Source organism: Clarias gariepinus, chromosome 6 (assembly GCF_024256425.1).
Source record: "Clarias gariepinus isolate MV-2021 ecotype Netherlands chromosome 6, CGAR_prim_01v2, whole genome shotgun sequence".
Lineage (NCBI taxonomy): Eukaryota > Metazoa > Chordata > Actinopteri > Siluriformes > Clariidae > Clarias > Clarias gariepinus.
In genome coordinates this window covers 13176768-13194270 of record NC_071105.1, presented here as the reverse complement: position 1 = coordinate 13194270, position 17503 = coordinate 13176768, and the positions used below count along the sequence as shown (strand labels likewise).

Genomic DNA, 17503 nt, shown 5'->3' with positions numbered 1-17503 from the left:
GCATAACCATAAATAACAAGATCAAATGATAATAATATTTTAATTAGTGCACATATAATGTAATAGAGACATAATTAATAATGGGGAAAAAACACTTCTAATTTTATAACAAAAGAAAATGTAATCGATGAGACGGTAAATAATTAAATTAACTGTCGGTATGCGTACAAACAGGACTTTTATTGTAAAAGGCAGTTTTACTGCGTCCATCTCCATTCATGTGGATTGCTGCTAATTTCACCCCGTAGTTATGAAGCAGGACTAAATGACGGACTCACGGTAGCGTATTTTTAAAAATTATATCTAATAATTTGTGTTCTCTTACTTATGAAATTTGTAGGAAAATACACGATTGTGTTGCATGATATAAAATTCTGTTGGATATAAAATACGACACTATAAAACCCTTATCACTGGCTGCAGCGATTATTTGTTTGCTAGCTAGCAAGCTAAGTTAGCCAGTGAATGTTAGATTACAGCAGGGTTTGTCTTGTTCGCATAAGGTCGGCGAGAAATACAAGATTTGTCCCAGAAGTTCATGATCTATAAGTTTTTTATGGGTCAGGATTTAATAAAGTGTGTGGGTTTCTTATAAGTTTGTGATTAGTTAGCATTGCTATCCCGTGTCTTTCTGACGCCGCCTCTAACCTGGCCGTGTATTCCAGGTGTTTATTTATTACTTTTTTGTCGGTTGTGTTTTTTGACAAGCATGTACTTTAGCTGGAATTCTCCTAGCTGTTTGTTTGAAACGAAAAACGCAGGTGAAGTTACCCGGTGATTAGCTGTATGCTAGTTCTGAATTAGCTAGAGAGCTGGATGTTTCTCTTCAGGAACATAAATATTTGTCGTGTAAAGCGCTGATACTGAGTGTGTGTGTGTGATCTGTTCATGTTGCTACTGTTTACCCTTATATTGCTTATAGTTTTAGGTTAGCTGGTGTTAGTTAACTAGCTCGGAAGCTGCGGATGTGGTGGTGTTGTGCTCTGTGTGCGCGCGTGTATGTGTGCGCGTGCATTCGCTGCTGCAAGCCGAGCTTTGCTTTCATGCGTTATAGTAGCAGCACGCAGGACTCGTTTAAATTAAGACTCGTCGAATCCGAAAGTAGGGATAAATTCTCTGCATTTGCGCGGACAGCCTTTCTTCAATCGATAATCTACGGGAAATATAACACAAGTAACTCATTCTCTCAAACTTTAAAGTTAGGTTATAGGCTTCCCATTCCCCCCCCCCCCGATAATCCCGCCTTCTATGTTATGATTGGTTACAAGAATTCAGTCTCGTCCATGATTGGTCAGATGTTTTACAGCCTTTGCAGACTCTACATTCACTCTTCATGGAATTAGTAGCATTTCCCTCCTAGAAAGATTAAGATTCAGTTATTTGTCACATGTAACTTACAGCACAGTGAAATGCTTTTTTCCCCGGTAAGGGGGGAAAAAACAGCACCCTGTATCAGATAAGGTTAATTAGTAGACGAAGAAATTAGTTTTTTTGTGTGTGTGTTTGGAAGGTTTATGCACTGCCCGAAAAAACAACAACAACAAAAAACATAGTGGAAACATACTGGTGGCTTAATATTGTAGACAATCAGTTGATCCCAGAGGCAGTGTTTTTATTTTATTTTTTTTTTTTATTGATTTCTCAGGACACTAACCTACTGCAGTATAACTGTATAATACTGTATAATAAGCGCAGCAGGGTTTCACACATAGGAAGAGCTGTGATATTTATATTGTTCTAATTTAAAGTCCTTCTCTAATTAGTTCTTTACTTCTTGTAGGTCGTTGAGGTAAAATGAGTTCTCAGCAGTTTCCTCGGGCTCCCTTACCTCCAGTAGGAGTGGGACAAGGCCCAGCATCTACTGGCAACAGCGCTGTCATTTCAGGAGTCCAAACAGGTAGCTGTTCATCTCCAGTACATTTCAGATATAGTTTTAAATGTTTTTATTAGCTGCACATTAATGTTTTTAATTACATGTGCACATGTAGTCTGCGCTAATGCACATTCACCCTCAAATGTCATGCATTCTGTAATGTTACACCATGTGTAGTTGTTGTATATGTATTTGTGTACATAGTAGTGATGTTAAATGATAAAAAAAAAATCTAGTTAATCGTAATCATAAACTGTATAAAATATCTAGATTAATCACATGCGTTAAAGCGATGATATTGAGAGCTTTAGTATATACATGCATAAATCCATACATTCATACATGCTGTGTTTTAGGATTTGACCTACATGGTAAAGGCACTTTCAACCTGAAAATATTTACCTGGGAAGTATTTTATATTCAAGCTTAAAATAGTATACAACTATAGGCTGATTTAAAACTAAATTCAGTTATTTAAGCAGTTATATGAAGCTATATTATTGTATATGTTGTACTATTTTCTTTGCTCTTGGCATTATCTGTAGTTCTGCATGTAGCCCTCTATTGGTTCCTTTGTTGAGCTCTGGGTCCCAAGTGTTGCTGTTGCATCACACTATTTAGATATGTTGGATGAATAAGATTAAACCAATCGCTGATTAATATCAATCAGTGGTCAATTAATAATAATTTTAACCAAACAGTAAGCCACTTCTTGCACTTGAGTTTCCTTAAAATCAATTCCAGCTCCATACACTATTAATACACCTGGAGTATGGTACACACAAGTACACTTAAAAAAAAATCTTGCATAATAATTTATTACAGAAAATATTAATTTTATAAACATGATGAAACTGTCAAATCAGAACAACTCTGCCATTGTAGGCTAGCTGGTATTTCCCATTATGTACGCATACTTCTTGTGAAATATTTAGCTTATCACACTTTTCATGTCATGATTTTCTTTTGCTGTTGGTTTACTTGTATCACTTTGTTTAAAACCAAAGTATGCAAACATCCACAGTTATCGGTTTCAAACACGTGGACATTTTCCCTGCACAGCAGCTGCCCGGGTGCACAGGAAATAAATGCAACAGGGCGTGTTTTATGGATTGCAAATTTTCATGTTAAATCTTTTGATATTCTCAAGAAATGAACCGATCATCATGTATAGTAGTAGTGTAGAAATTGCACATTTGAATTTACTAAACTCATTGTTGACTTCCTGTAGGTGGAGAGGAAAGCGGCAGAGAAGCAGACCACCCTCAGGACTCTATCCCTGGTGGCAGTATGACTGGAGCAGCCTTGCAGTTTCGTGAGGATAAGCAGGAGACTGTGGTAGTTAGACCATATCCTCAAGTGCAGACTTTGAGCCAGACGTCGGCTCTGGCACAGCATGTGTCTATCCAGCCGAACACCACAGTCACTGTAGCTGCGCCACCAGCTCATCTCACTCCCGGACAGCCGCCTGCTTTCACTGAAGGAGCAATCAAGGTACCAGTAACTCATAAAGTGCAGCTAAAGTATATTATTTAGGCAGAAAACTTTAAAGTTTTTTTTTTTTGTAAATAGTAACAGTAAGTTAAGCATTTATACTGAATAACTGGAATGGATTTGTTTTTATTGTTTCTTTCTACAGGCTGGCCTAAAGTCTGCTATGCCCAGTCGACTTATTGCCCCAGCTCCAGCAGCTAGTCCGGGGCACCTTTCTGGCCCAGCAAAGGTGCCTGGTCATATTACAGTTACCCTGGAAAGCAATATGCCTTCAGCCTCCATCCCAGTGGCAACCATCAGCGGTCAGCAGGTAGGCCCAATACACTCTGTGTTTGTCCAGCTCTGGGGAATTTCTGTTTAAAAGTCGAGATAATAAATGTTCTTATTTTGTTGTCCTGCAGGGACAGAGTAATCTGCATCACTTAATGGCAGCCAACCTGCAGATTATCAGGGGGAACACACCTGCCCTGCAAATCAGCTCTCCAACCGCTCCACCTCACACATTCACTTCTCACCTGCCCAGAGGTTAGCTCACATACAGGGGTTTACACTTTAGAGGTGCAACGATTACTTGCAGTGTTGTTGACTAACAAGGCACACACCTTCATGAGCAAAAAGTGAGGGAAAGTAAAAGGAGGGAAAATGTCACTCGTACCTCATGCAAAACAGCCGCTAGAATCAGAGGGAAAGACTTTGTACTGGAGGGGACATCAGCAAGCATTGCTTTGTTGTGAAGGACTTGGGAATTAGGAAAAAATTAACACCCGAAGAGAATGTGGAAAATTAGTGACTATTTCTAATATAAAATTAAGTGAATTTCTCTCTCTCCGCACACATGCCTTATTGATGGCTTTTGAGCTTTGCATATGCATTCTCTCTGATGCTGTTGTGATATGTACTTTTTTCAGCTCACAGCACAATACATCTTAATAAGTATTCATTATTTTGATTTAGTTATCACATGCACAAAAAATCCTGATGCTAAATTAAAAGCTGATAACTAAATGAGACCTATTGAGTAATTTCTAATCTGACTAATCCTTTCAATAATCGATAGATTAATTAATTTTCAAAATATTGCTTAATGTGGCATTGTGTGTCATTAAATACAAGTAAAACTATATGTTAACTGGAGAAAATTTTAATTTTTGGCACTAATTTGATCAAAGCATTTGCATGAACTTTCAGTAGTGAAGGTAAAAGCTTTACTCGTTTTTAAGTACCTTATAATGAAAATTATTTAATTCTCAGAAATCCTAAACTAAATTTTATTTTCTTAAGGGACGCAACTTTAACTCTAAAAAAATCTTTTTTAGGTGCAGCTGCTGCAGCTGTGATGTCGAGCACTAAAGGTCCTACTGTTCTGAGACCCGCTTGTGGTGCAAACACAGCACCTGGTCAGCCTGCAGCTTTACAGCACATCATCCATCAGTCTATTCCGGTATGCCTCCTGCTCCAATATTCTGCTCAGAACCGTATCAGCACACTCACTTTCTACTCTTACTCACTGTTCAGTGCCCATGGCTACATTCATCTTTATCAAACTAATTTATCCAGTTAAATTAGTCTTAATCAGTTTACTTTTATGTCTATAGCTACGTTTACACTGTCATTGTTAAATGTGACCCAATTCCGATTTTTTGCTTATATGTCGCACATATCGAATATGTTCTATGTCCATGTAAATGGGGGAAAAACGCATGCATTCCGATATTTCGAGATCGGTTTCAGGCCTCCTTCATATGTGGAAATAAATCAGATATGTGCTAATGTGATTGTCGTGTAAACGGACAGATCGGATTTTCTGAGGCATTGTGTTCTGTACATAAACGACTTCTACGGATTACCGAACCGGAAACCTGTATACCGATGGTAATTTTACAACTGCAAATGTTTTACAGTCTCGCCCTGCAGTCACCACCTCCACTGCTGTGCTGTCCACTGTGGTAGCCCCCATTTCAACAGCCAGAACTCAGTCTCCTGTTATTAGCCCTCCTGTTACACACACTGCAGAGATAGTGCATGGGTTAGTTGCTATTTAATCCTTTCAAAAGTACATGCTAAAGTGGAAAATGGCCATAACATCTTAGTGATATACTGTTGCTTTTTCAGGCGCGCAGGGCTTACAATCCACCCTCCAATCCCTTCTGCCACCATCAGTATCCAGAGGCCTCCGACACCGAGAGATACAGCCACACGCATCACCCTGCCTTCCCATCCAGGAATGGGAGCTCAAAAAACCCAACCAGCACACACGATGGCCCAGGCAAGGCCCATTCTTAACATCAGATCTGGCGACATGAACACAACCAGCCATGTTTGTCTGAAAATAACAGTAACATATTCTTGATGATGTACCTTACTTTAACATTGAGTTCTCAAAAATTATATTTTTATGAAGCAGTAAAGCTGATTTGTTTGAAAATGCAAGGAATTTGTAGCCTAAAAAGTGCTAACTAGGTTTTAAATTTTTTTTTTATTATAAGGACTCTAATGTGAGTACATTGTTGTTTCCAGAAGCCTATTTTCAGCACTGTGACTCCTGTTGCTGCGGCAACTGTTGCCCCCCTCTTAGCTACCAATACTGTCCCATCAACTACCACGACAGGTACGACTTTTCTTTTAAACCATTTACCACTGAGCAAAAATATCACCACTTGTGTATACTAAATCTATCCTGTGTTCCAAAGGTTCTGCACCTCACACCCAGATGAGCAGCAGTACAATTGTCACTATGGCGATGGCTTCCCACTCTTCTCATGCCACGGCTGTAACCAGCTCTGCCATTCCTGTTGGTAAGCACCCAGCACTTATCAGCTTTATTACTGTTTATATCCTTTTTCGTAACATTCTACCAGTTACGTTACTTTTTTTTTTTTTTTTTTTTTAAAGATCCAGACAGGAAATCATGTAAGGGCAATGCCCTAGAATACAGATATTATTTACAACAGTAAAGGTTTTAAATGCCATGTGTTTAAAAAAAAGAAGAAAAAAAAAACTTTGCTAGGTTTGCTCATGACCTGTGTTTTGATCCAGCTAAAGTGGTTCCTCAGCCGATTGCACACACTTCCCCTCGGATCCAACCTGAATATTCCGGGGAAAGAACAAACCTGATCCCCATCTCTGGCCATCGCTCATCCCCTAACCCCGTCACTATGGAGGCCCGCAGTGACAACAGGTGAATAAAAAAGATCAATGTTTATTGATTAATTAGGTATTTGAAGAGTCTTAAGATTTGATAAACACACAACTTGTTTTATACACCCTGAGTTATCTCTCTACCTTTCTCTCTCTTTGTATATAGACCCACCGTTCCAGTCCAGTTCCAGTATTTTTTACCCACAAACCCACCATATGCCTATCCGCTCACGCACACCTATACACCGATCACTAGCTCTGTTTCCACTATTCGACCCTATCCAGGTAAACGCAGTAACTCAGAAAATAAGGTTGTATGTACAGTTGTGTTCAAAATTATTCAACCCCCAATGCTGTAAAGGGTTTTAGGGTATTCAGTGTACATTTGTAATTGTGTGCGGAAAGAAATCTGATTTTTTTAAAGAACCAAATGCAACTAAAATGACATCATGTGTCTGATGAAACAAAATTATCATTTTCATTTTGAATCATTCTGGAGGACAATGCAATAGTTTAAACCATGTATCCTGAAGGAGGTGCCATGTATCAGGATGATAATGCACCAATACACACAGCAAGACTGGTGACAGAGTGGTTTGATGAACATGAACGTGAAGTTGAACATCTCCCATGGCCTGCACAATCATCAGATCTAAATATTATTGAGCCACGTTGGGGTGTTTTGGAGAAGTGAGTCAAGGAACTTTTTCCTCCACCAGCATCACATAGTGACCTGGCCACTATTCTGCAAGAAGAATGTCTCAAAATCCCTCTGGCCACAGTGCAGGACTTGTATCTGGTATTCCCAAGACGAACTGATGCTGTATTGGCCGCAAAAGGAGGCCCTCCACCATACTAATGAATTATTGTAGTCTAAAACCAAGTGTTTCAGTTTCATTGTCCAACCTCTGTATATATGCATGTGTGGCGATAGTTTATAGCCATTTTCAGTTTGTTTTTTACATTGCATTTGTAAGTTCTGTTTTTGACCTGATCAGTAATTAATGCTTTTAGTCCTCCATTAATTACAAAAGCTTTCATATTTGTATTCATTTAATTGTTAATTGTATGTTTTTTGCCCAGTCACAGCACAGGCTCAGAGCTCTGCCATTCCTGCTCAGGCTGGTGTGGGTGTGGCCACTACTGTGCATTTAAATCCCATGCAGCTGATGGCTGTGGATCGCATCGGCCTCCAGTCTGCTCAAATCAGTACTCAAAATCTCCAGCCAGCTTCCATGACTGCGCAGGGCATTCAGCCTGCACCAATCGGAGTACAAGGCCTGCATGCCACCGCACCAATCAGTACACAGGGGATTCAGCAGGCACCAGTTGCCACACAACAGTCACAGCCAGAGGCAAAACCACCAGGTAGTATTTAATTATGGAATAAACGAATGAAGAAATAGTTAAGCTCTTTCCTTGAATTTTAAGAAGTTTGTGTTTAAAAAATAAATCAATTGGTGTCTTTTGTTCAACAGGTGTAGTTCTGGCTGAGAGCACTGCGTTTGTGACCAACCCAATTGGCAGTACATTCAGCGCTACGCAACCAGTGACCACTGTTGTTCAGACTCACCCCCAGGGGACGAGCACAGGTGCACCCACACTGGTCTCTTCACCCAGACCCAGCATCCTCCGCAAGAAACCTGTAAATGAGGGGTAAGTGGCCCGTGCTCAAATCCATAGGATCTTCTCAGCAGGACTATGTTTTATCAATTTCACTCTACTTATAACAAAAGTCTTAATTTTCATGCGGCTACTAAATAGACAGCCGTAAATAGTTGAATACCTGAGCTGTCATGCTCATTACAAAAAATCTTAAAATTGAAATCAGAATTGCATTCCGATTGGGTTAATATCAGTTTACATAATAGTGCAATGTCTACTTGTTGGTTAACAGAAACTTCATTCTTTTTACATAACAATAACAAAATCTTAACAATTCTCACAAATCCCACTGTAAGCCAAAACTCCATTCCCACTTAAATGGGAATTTTTGAGTCTGAGCAGCCTAGCAAGCAAAACTCACCCTACAAAGTGCTCTTACAGTCTGCTCTTATAATATAATCTGTTAGATATTTGGTCTTTTCCCCACTTTTATCATTTAGTTTTCCTTACTTAAAGTAACCTGGGAGTCCTAATCAGTGGGATATTAATTAAACATGTTTATTAGTATCAATCATTCTGGTTAGAATAGTGGAATCATGCAAAAAAAAACTTCTATTAGGTTTTATCGTATATTTTGCTCAGTGTTCGGCATTACACACACACACATTTTAAGACTTTCTACAAGCTTTCCTGTGACTTAAATACAGGCTGCCGAATATGCTCAAATGCAGTGTACTTTATTCTGTTTACCTAGTGTAGTCCACTGAGGGATCTTGTATAAGACAATTTATATCAGTGACCCAAATTTATATCAGTAGCCATACATTTTAACGAGATGGAGTGTCGGTATAATATTTTTTGGGTGGTTTTCCCAGAGCTGTGCGTAAAACTCTGATCCCAGCTCAGCCGAGCGAGCCTAGTTCTGCAAGAGTGGATAGTGCTGTGCGACTGGCTGGATCCCCACGACCAGCAGGGTAAGCACAGCCTACCCTTGCTTTACCTACTTAGAGAGAAGACCAAACTAATTATTGTTGGCAAAAGTTTTCATTTATGAGTATAATGCTGTTAAATTAATCACATAATACCTGTCATTACAAGTTGTAGAAAATTATATATATATATAAAAAATGTTGTTTTTTTTTTCTTTAAACGTCTAGCGTGAAGCCCAAATCTGACATTCATGTTGCCATGACGCCTCCGGTGATGGCCACTGTGGAGGCCCTGCCCTCTCACGGTGGAGAACAGCAGCCCCTCTCAGCTCCAGCTCAACACCTATCACAGGCCATTCCTGCTGTTCTGGCCCCACCCATTCCCCCACCTCCCTCTCAGTCCGCAGCAGTTCTGTCAGCCCTCCCCGCAGCCATGGCCGTAACTCCTCCTGTTCCTGCCTCTATGGCCAATGCTGTCTCCTCCCCCACACAGCCAGCAGCCAGCAGCACAGCAGCGCTTAGCTCCGCCCTTCCGGAGATCAAAGTAAAGCAGGAGGCGGAGTCTATGGACATGTCACAGCCAGGTCAATAGACTTAATTTTTCTGACAATCTGGAATGGTATTTAAACCTGTTTTTAATTCATGTTTTGTCATTAATATAGTATATTAAATTTTATACTATCAGATAATTGTCTGTAACTGTTAAAGAAGACATAAAATAAACAGAAAGCTAGCTTTATAGTTCTTTCCCTGTTTTAGTTCAACAGGATTTCTAGGTAGTTTTGTTTATAGGTACAATGTGCATTTAAATTAGTGAAAAGCCCTATCCAAATACAATGTTATCATCGTTATTGTACATGCAAAGTAAATTAAGATGAAAAAAATGAAAAGAGTATATAATCAATGTACTAATTTTCTTGCAGCTCTTTCCATCGCGTCATCGACGGTCCCAGCCTCCGTCTTCTCCTCCCAGGCCTCAGGCCTCACGGTGCCCTCACAGCCTGGAGATCTTCTGCCTGGCGCTTCCCCACGCAAAAAACCACGCAAACAGCAGCACGTTATCTCCAACGAGGAGGGTGAGATGATGGAGACCAACAGCACTGATGAAGAGAGGGCTAGTAGCAGAACTCCTGGGAGCAAAACAGAAAGGCCAGAGTCACCTCCTAGGGAATACGTGGGTGAGTAGCTTTCGCTGGACAAAAGACCACAAAGTACTCATAAAGGCACATTTTTTTTCTTTACAACAATCAGTTCCCTTTGAGCATGACCTAGTTTAACCATTTTAAGTAATTTGCAAAAATGATTGAGATTTTACACTTTTTTCCCCTTCATAGCATTATCTATGCATATTTATTCTATGTAGAAATAGAGATTCTGACCTTTTGTTTAATGTGTCCTCCAGATGAAGAAGGTGTACGGTATGTGCCTGTGCGCCCCAGACCTCAATTCACGCTTTTGCGTCATTATAGAAACCCCTGGAAAGCTGCGTACCATCACTTTCAGAGATACACTGACATCCGTGTTAAAGGTTAGTGGGAATGCTGCTGGCTAAGTAATGTTCTCATGAAAAGAATGACAGTTGTTAAGTTGTGTGATTTATACAGGTAGTTTCCGACTTACGAACATTCGAGTTAGAAATTTCCTCAGATACGAACAGCCCACGGTTCCTTTTCCGGTTCAATCATGAGAGAAGCTTATTAATATTTTATTGTGCAAAAAATAGTGCACCAAATACCAATATGTACCATTATAAACAATATTTTCAGTGTGTAAGTAAATAAAATGTCCCGAGTCCGGTATATTGTGTGTGTTTGTGTGTGTTTGTGTGTGTTTGTGTGTGTTTGTGTGTGTTTGTGTGTGTTTGTGTGTGTTTGTGTGTCTGGGGCAAAGGTGGGACAAAGTCATTGTTTGGCAAGTCACAAGTAAGTCTCAATTCATTGCCCTCAAGTCCTGAGTCAAGTCCCGAGTCAAGACAGGCAAGTCCCAAGTCAAAGGCCAACAAGTCTCAAGTCAAGTCCAAAGTCCTACGGTTTGACTTTCGAGTCTTTTAAAGTCTTTTTAGCAGAAAAATAAAATGTATACAGATTATGTATGGTTGTAAGATCTGTATTTATTAAACAAACCTTTTTTTATGAAAGAACATTACTCAGATACATAAAAATACAAATGTTAGTAAATGCTAGTAGCAATATAAAATGGTAGCACATATTCTCAATGAAGTAGGCTACTTCATACAAACAATAACGTTGTTTTCTTCACATAACATTAAAGACATATTTGATATGAAATATCAGACAAAATACTGACATGTTTACAGCCTACAAGTGACTCAGCCGAGGTTCATCATTCTAAATATGTCCAAGATAACAAGGGAAACACATCCTGATGGCTAGAGTTCGTCAGGGGATTAAAAAACGCTAACAATTTCAATTTTGGCCTTTACTGCGTTCCGTAGAAGCTCAGTGGTCCGCGCATATAGCCAATTTTTTATAGCCCAACGAAGCTACCTTCGGTAATATTTCGCGAACTGGCGCGTGCACGTTGTTGTCACGTGTTGGACGCTGTCGAATCAAAATAATCTACGGTACTTTGATTGGATGTCGTGCCGAGTGCGCGCATGCTCTCTGTCACACACACACGCGCACAGACACATAAACAGAGATAGAGCGGACCGTGTTAACATACTTTTTATCTTTGGGCTTTTTATGGGAAGTAGCAAGTCTTTACAAGTCAATAGGCGCAAGTCCAAGTGAAAGTCCAAGTTATTTATGTTAAAGTCCAAGTCGAGTTGCAAGTCTTTTTATATTTTGTCAAGTCGAGTCTAAAGTCATCAAATTCATGACTCGAGTCTGACTCGAGTCCACACCTCTGGTCTGGGGGGTCGGCCTCATAGGTTTTAATAAATCAGTCCAGGAACACGATGATGGAAAATGGCTGTCCTGAAGGTGAATAATCCTAATTACAGAAAATCCTCAACCAAGCAGAGTTCACAGTCCAGTATAGTGAAAAATAGCTCTGAGACAAAATGCCATCCAGTATTCCTCTTGTGATTTAAAGGTGCGGGGACAACACTTGATGTGAGATTCATTTCCTTAGCCGCTGTTACGGTTTTTGGCCACATCATGGCAGTGTTGGGAAAGGGGACGAAGATTTAGGAAAGTGGATTGATTTTCGTGTCAAAGGCATATGAGACTTACTTTGTCAGACTTAAGAACAAATCGGACTTGCGAACGTATTCCCAGAACGAAACTTGTTCATTAGTCGGGTACTGCCTGTACATAATTTTGCCATTATGCCAAGCATTTTGTGAATTGTTTTTAAAGCAAGTAAATTTAAAGGTAAAATCTTAATCGGACCTTATACAGTGTGAGCGGTTTTAAATACATGTGATATTGTAAGTGCGTGCACAGTGGAAATGGGAATCACCAGAGACCTTCCAATCGATATTATCATGTCTTTAGGGGCTAATTCAATTTGCCTTGCAATTCTAGTAGTAATTTTACACGCATTCTGATTTATTCATTTTTTTTTCCGGGTTTCTTGCAATTCTAAACAAACTTGGCAAATAATTTGCTCCTGCTGCAAAGGATGCTGTCCTGCCTGCCAATGTGTGAATAGTTGTGCACCACCTGTAGGATTATAGAGGAACTGCAACATTTTACCACCTTAAATGCAAACGTATGAAAATAAATTTAAAAACAGATATATTGGAGTCTGTGACAACATGACTTGTCAAACAAAAGAATCATAATGCATCACCAAATTGATTAGCTTAAATTCCCCACCCTTTTCTGTACTGCACAGTATCAATATTCAACATTAAGTAAGCAGTAGTACTAATAACAATTCATAGTTTCCATAAGAGGAACAACATGACGCTGACACTATTTCGACAGAAACTTTTTCCATGTCTGTAGTTACCTTTTCTGTACTTTTTAAGCTGCTTAACCTGAAAATACAACCTGAACTCGGCAAGCTTGACCCCATTTTCAGACCGGGATGACAACCGTCATGAATCATTAGGTATTGTGTATTGTGAGGATCTTTGCAATGGACCAGTGCAAGCAGCTGTCAGGTGACAAGACTACACTTTGTCACACAGTATAAGACCAAATAAAGTATAATAGGGTCAAACCACTGTTTTGGCCATGTACCAGAATCAATTTTTAGTGGCATCCAGTAGATTCTTTTAGACTATGGCACAAATGAATATTGTTGTAGCCCCTTAACAATGACGGTCACAACAGCAGCTTTACAGAAAATAAAGACGTATCTAACACACTAGTGATCATGTGAAATGTAGTATCAGTGCTGGGTGTTTCACTCTGCCAGGTCATGTGCCTTACAGATGTGCCTGACTGCTAGCGTACTGTGACAGCTCACACACTCGACTGCCTGTTACACTGTATTGTGCTTTCTGTCATGTTGCCTGACCCTAGTGTTTTATTTTCAAATGTCGTTTTTTTCTAGTTTCTTTTTCCTGTCTGTAAACCAATGTAACTAGTAGCCTAATATTTTCAAAAACACATGACGCAGTGTTGTATACTTTATATGACTTATGTGCTACTTGTTTCATTTGTTTCATTTTATTTTATCCACTTGTTTCATGCTGTCTTTTTACAGAGGAGAAAAAGAATTCTCTCCAGGACATGGCTAATCAGAGGGGGGTTGCATGCCGGGCACAGGGCTGGAAGGTGCACTTATGTGCTGCGCAGCTTAAGCAGCTGGTGAGTCACCTTAAACATGCCCCCCACAGTTAACATTCTTTAGGCAGACAAAAGCGAAAGTGTGTTTTCTTTACCAGTGCATTTGCCAAACTTTCTAGGTATGACTAATAAATAGGAAAAATAACTTCATGTAGTTTTCCGGAAATCTGAAAAGTCAAAGTATATTTTAGACGGATAAAAAAAAATTGTCCGATTTTCAGTGTAAGCAGTGGGATTAATATAGTCCATATGTAATCCTACACATGTGCAGTACATTACAGAGACAAAATTCAGGCTCTATATAATAGTGTAAAACATAAAAGGTTACTAAAATTACAATTACAGCCAGAATTATCCAAAATTATTAACATGGAACATTTTAGTAAACGTAATGTTGATAACAGCAGGGGCAGCATAACACTTAAATAGACAACAGATGTGTATACAAGTATTGTACAGTATAAAGGTTGTGAAGCAAAATATAAAATAAATAGATATGGAACTTTCTAAAAGTACAATTCTGAACATTATAGGAAAGCACAGAGAAATAGTACCAGCTCATCCTGGCATTTCCCTTGCATACATTTGTTGGATCGTTTTCTGTCCTTGTGTGACTGCAGACAAGCCTGGAGCACGACGTGTACAGCCGCCTCACCACGCTGCAGGAAGGACTCATCCCAAAGAAACGAGCAGGAGCTGACGATGACCTGCACCGCATCAACGAGCTCATCCAGGTCAGTAGGAGAAATAAAACACCATTAAACTTCTACCAACTGCTTGATTTAGAGTCTGGACATGTCAGCCAAACAGACTAAAGTTAACAAAAAAAACAAAATCAAGCATATTGTAGATGCTATTTCTATGGTATAGTTAGTGCTCTTCTCCAAGCTTTATGTGTGGAAGAGGAGACACACTCTTCACTTGATGAACGCAGATATTCATTATATGTGATGTGAATTGTCTCTAGGGTAACATGCAGCGCTGCAAACTAGTGATGGATCAGGTGACTGAAGCAAGGGACACCATGATGAAAGTTCTGGACCATAAAGACAGAGTCCTCAAGTTACTCAACAAAAACGGCACAGTCAAGAAGAGTTCAAAGTTAAAGCGCAAAGAGCGGACCTAGACAAGATGGGAGCAATCTCTCTCTCCATCATCTTCCTCTCTCTGTCTCTTTCTCCCCCCCCTCCCCAACCTTTAAGGTCGAACGAAAAAATATGCTCCTCAAAAAAATAAAAGGAACATTAAGTCCCGGTTTGACTCGAACCATGCATACACATATGAGAGGCGTTCAAGTCAAACTGGGTCTAAAGTGTTCTCTTAATTTTTTTTTGAGCAGTATATTTCGGTTCAGTGTTTGGACCATGTCATTGTTTTTCAGTTTGCTGTGCACAATCACACAGGATCTAAATGTACGTCACTCCACCTGTGTCAGTTTGAGCAGAGAAAGCAGGTTGTAAACCCTCTGTATCCATCTGGACCCCTTGTCTCAACCAATTAAACTACACAGGAGCTGCTGCTTACTGAGGATTTGTTTTCCTTTCGGTCCAACGAACATTTTTGTTTCGCCTTCCCCCAAGGAATTTTTTGTTTCGCCTTTTATAATGAACATTAAGTTGCAGTGCATTTTTTTTTTTTTTTTTTTTTTTTGGTCAAAGTAGAATTGTTTTGCTCATAGAGATCTTTAGAGACTTGCACATGCTTGATGGAGATTTTTCACCATCATGTCGTAAAAAGTGAAAATCATGTCTCTTAGACTACGTACCTCTTAATTTTAATCTTTTACTAAGCCGACTGAAGGAAAGTGTGTACAGGTATAAAGCTTGGTATTCTGCACACACAGACCCACTAGAGCAAGGTGTGTACACAACCTGAGTTTCAGTGCCTTCTATCCTGGGTGTAGCTGGGGAAATTCTGTGTTTGCATTGAACACACTTGAGGAAACATTTTCAGATCAGTTCTTAAAAGAAAAAAAAATGAACATACCCCAAATTTCATATTCGGCAGTGTAGTCGTTTCTCACTGTCCCCCATTTGCCACTATCTATTCTTTATTTTGTTGATCTTTGAGCAAAGAGATCTGAAGAGCAGCTGAGGATGGCACATAGAGGTCGGGTATGTACTTGAAAGAAGCAGTATAATTGTGTAATAAGAATGTGTGGATCGTGTAACATTTTCAACCTCAGAAGATGATAGTTGTAAAAAAAATAAGATTTGACTTGCTGTTTACTGTAAGTCCTTTTTTTGTGTTTATTGAGACTGTTTTGTGCTCTGTTAATGTGGCTCTTCATTTACAGATATAAAGTAAACATTGTGGTTAAAACTTAGTTTAAGAAATAATTTTGACTCTTTTGTACATTTTGTTTTTCTCTTTTGTTATCTGTATACTATGTGCTATTGCAGTAAAAGAAACTATGTACAGTTCTAGCTGTGCGTTTTTATGTTTTGGTAAAACTTTCTTTAATGCCACTTGTTACTTTTTCAAGATGAGTAATTTTCATTTATTGTGAAAAAAAAAAAAGTTCAGGTCATCAGAATTTACCTATGGACATGGTACAGGTGTGAAGATCATTTAATTAGCTTTTCATAATAACCAGAAGAGAACCTTAAACAAGATTTCTTTGCCAAAAATATATTTCTTTATAGTATATGGCCAAAAGTTTATGAACACCTGACAATCTTACTTTTATTTTGCAAAGCTGAAAAAGCACAATTTTATAGGTTGTGTTTTGTATGCTGTAGTTTTACAGATTTTCAGCCCCTGTGCACAAGCAAGCTCTTTGAAGATAGGGTTAGTCAAGATTGCAGGGAAGAACTTGAGTGTCCTGCAAAGAGCACTAAACACCTTTGGGATGAACTGGGACACACATGAGACTTCCTCACTGAATATCAGCCTGACCTGACCTTACTAATGCTGAATGAGCACAAAACACCACAGCTGCATTACAAAATATGGACAAAAGACTTCCCAGAAGAGTGGAGCGTATAACAGCAACTTCTGCAATCGGCTGGTCTACAAACACATGTAATGTTAAGCTTAGGTGTCAACATATGTTTGTCCACATAGTGTACAGTGCATTCTGAGTGGCAAAACTGTTGAAGTGTTTTCTTGTTAATATACAATATTTGTGCCAAGGAAACAATAAGAAACCAAGTAAATGAGCTAATCACAAGATGTTTTTTTCCTTAATAGGCATATTCATCTTCCAGGGAAATGTTTCTATTATCAACGCAAAATTCTGTTATACTCTTTCACCGCCTTTATATAGAGCAACCAGACGTATTATTGCCAGCCATTTTATCGGCTCACCAAAGTTGTATGAACGAGGATTGAAAAACATTGCCTGGTCTGACGAGATTGGATGGTAGGATCAGAATTTGGTGCAGAAAGCATGGATCCATCCTTGCTGGTGTAATGGTGTGGGGAAGATTTTCTTGGCACACCTTTGGCCTTTTAGTATGTGTATTGTTGCTGACCATGTCTACCCTTTTATGACCACGGAATAATGTGCTGTGTGTGAGAAAGCTAAAATAATTACAAACTGGTTCCTTGAACATGACAATGAGTTCACTGTATTCCAATGACCTCAACGGTCACCAGAGCAATAGAACGCCTTTGGGATGCACTAGAGCAGGAGATTCGCAATTTGCTTGTGCCGCTAACAAATCTGTAGCAACTGCAACAACATGCTATCATGTCAATAAAGACCAAAACCTGTAAGGAATGTCTGCAGAACCTTGTTAAATCTATGCCATAAA

General features: G+C 39.3%; 1 protein-coding gene across 1 annotated transcript; it reads left to right on the top strand.

The window, feature by feature from the left end:
- Positions 1 to 230: 230 nt before the first annotated feature.
- sap130a (Sin3A-associated protein a) lies at positions 231 to 16168 on the top strand. Its single transcript, XM_053498910.1, has 21 exons — positions 231 to 279; positions 1781 to 1897; positions 3105 to 3367; positions 3513 to 3677; positions 3769 to 3892; positions 4684 to 4808; positions 5269 to 5393; positions 5480 to 5633; positions 5885 to 5975; positions 6058 to 6162; positions 6404 to 6545; positions 6672 to 6790; positions 7589 to 7873; positions 7984 to 8161; positions 8986 to 9084; positions 9268 to 9623; positions 9963 to 10217; positions 10442 to 10567; positions 13663 to 13766; positions 14366 to 14479; positions 14713 to 16168. The coding sequence occupies exons 2-21, from the start codon at positions 1795 to 1797 to the stop codon at positions 14869 to 14871; spliced, it is 3192 nt and encodes a 1063-aa protein (XP_053354885.1). The 5' UTR covers positions 231 to 279; positions 1781 to 1794; the 3' UTR covers positions 14872 to 16168.
- The last annotated feature ends 1335 nt before the right edge of the window (positions 16169 to 17503 follow it).

What these genes read in the sequence shown, in the direction of transcription:
- sap130a (XM_053498910.1), top strand. Translation starts at nt 1,795, where the DNA reads ATGAGTTCTCAGCAGTTTCCTCGGGCTCCCTTACCTCCAGTAGGAGTG. An exon ending in GAGGCCCGCAGTGACAACAG is followed by an intron (nt 6,546 to 6,671) that starts GTGAATAAAAAA and finishes CTTTGTATATAG; the next exon opens with ACCCACCGTTCCAGTCCAGT. An exon ending in GGATCCCCACGACCAGCAGG is followed by an intron (nt 9,085 to 9,267) that starts GTAAGCACAGCC and finishes TTAAACGTCTAG; the next exon opens with CGTGAAGCCCAAATCTGACA.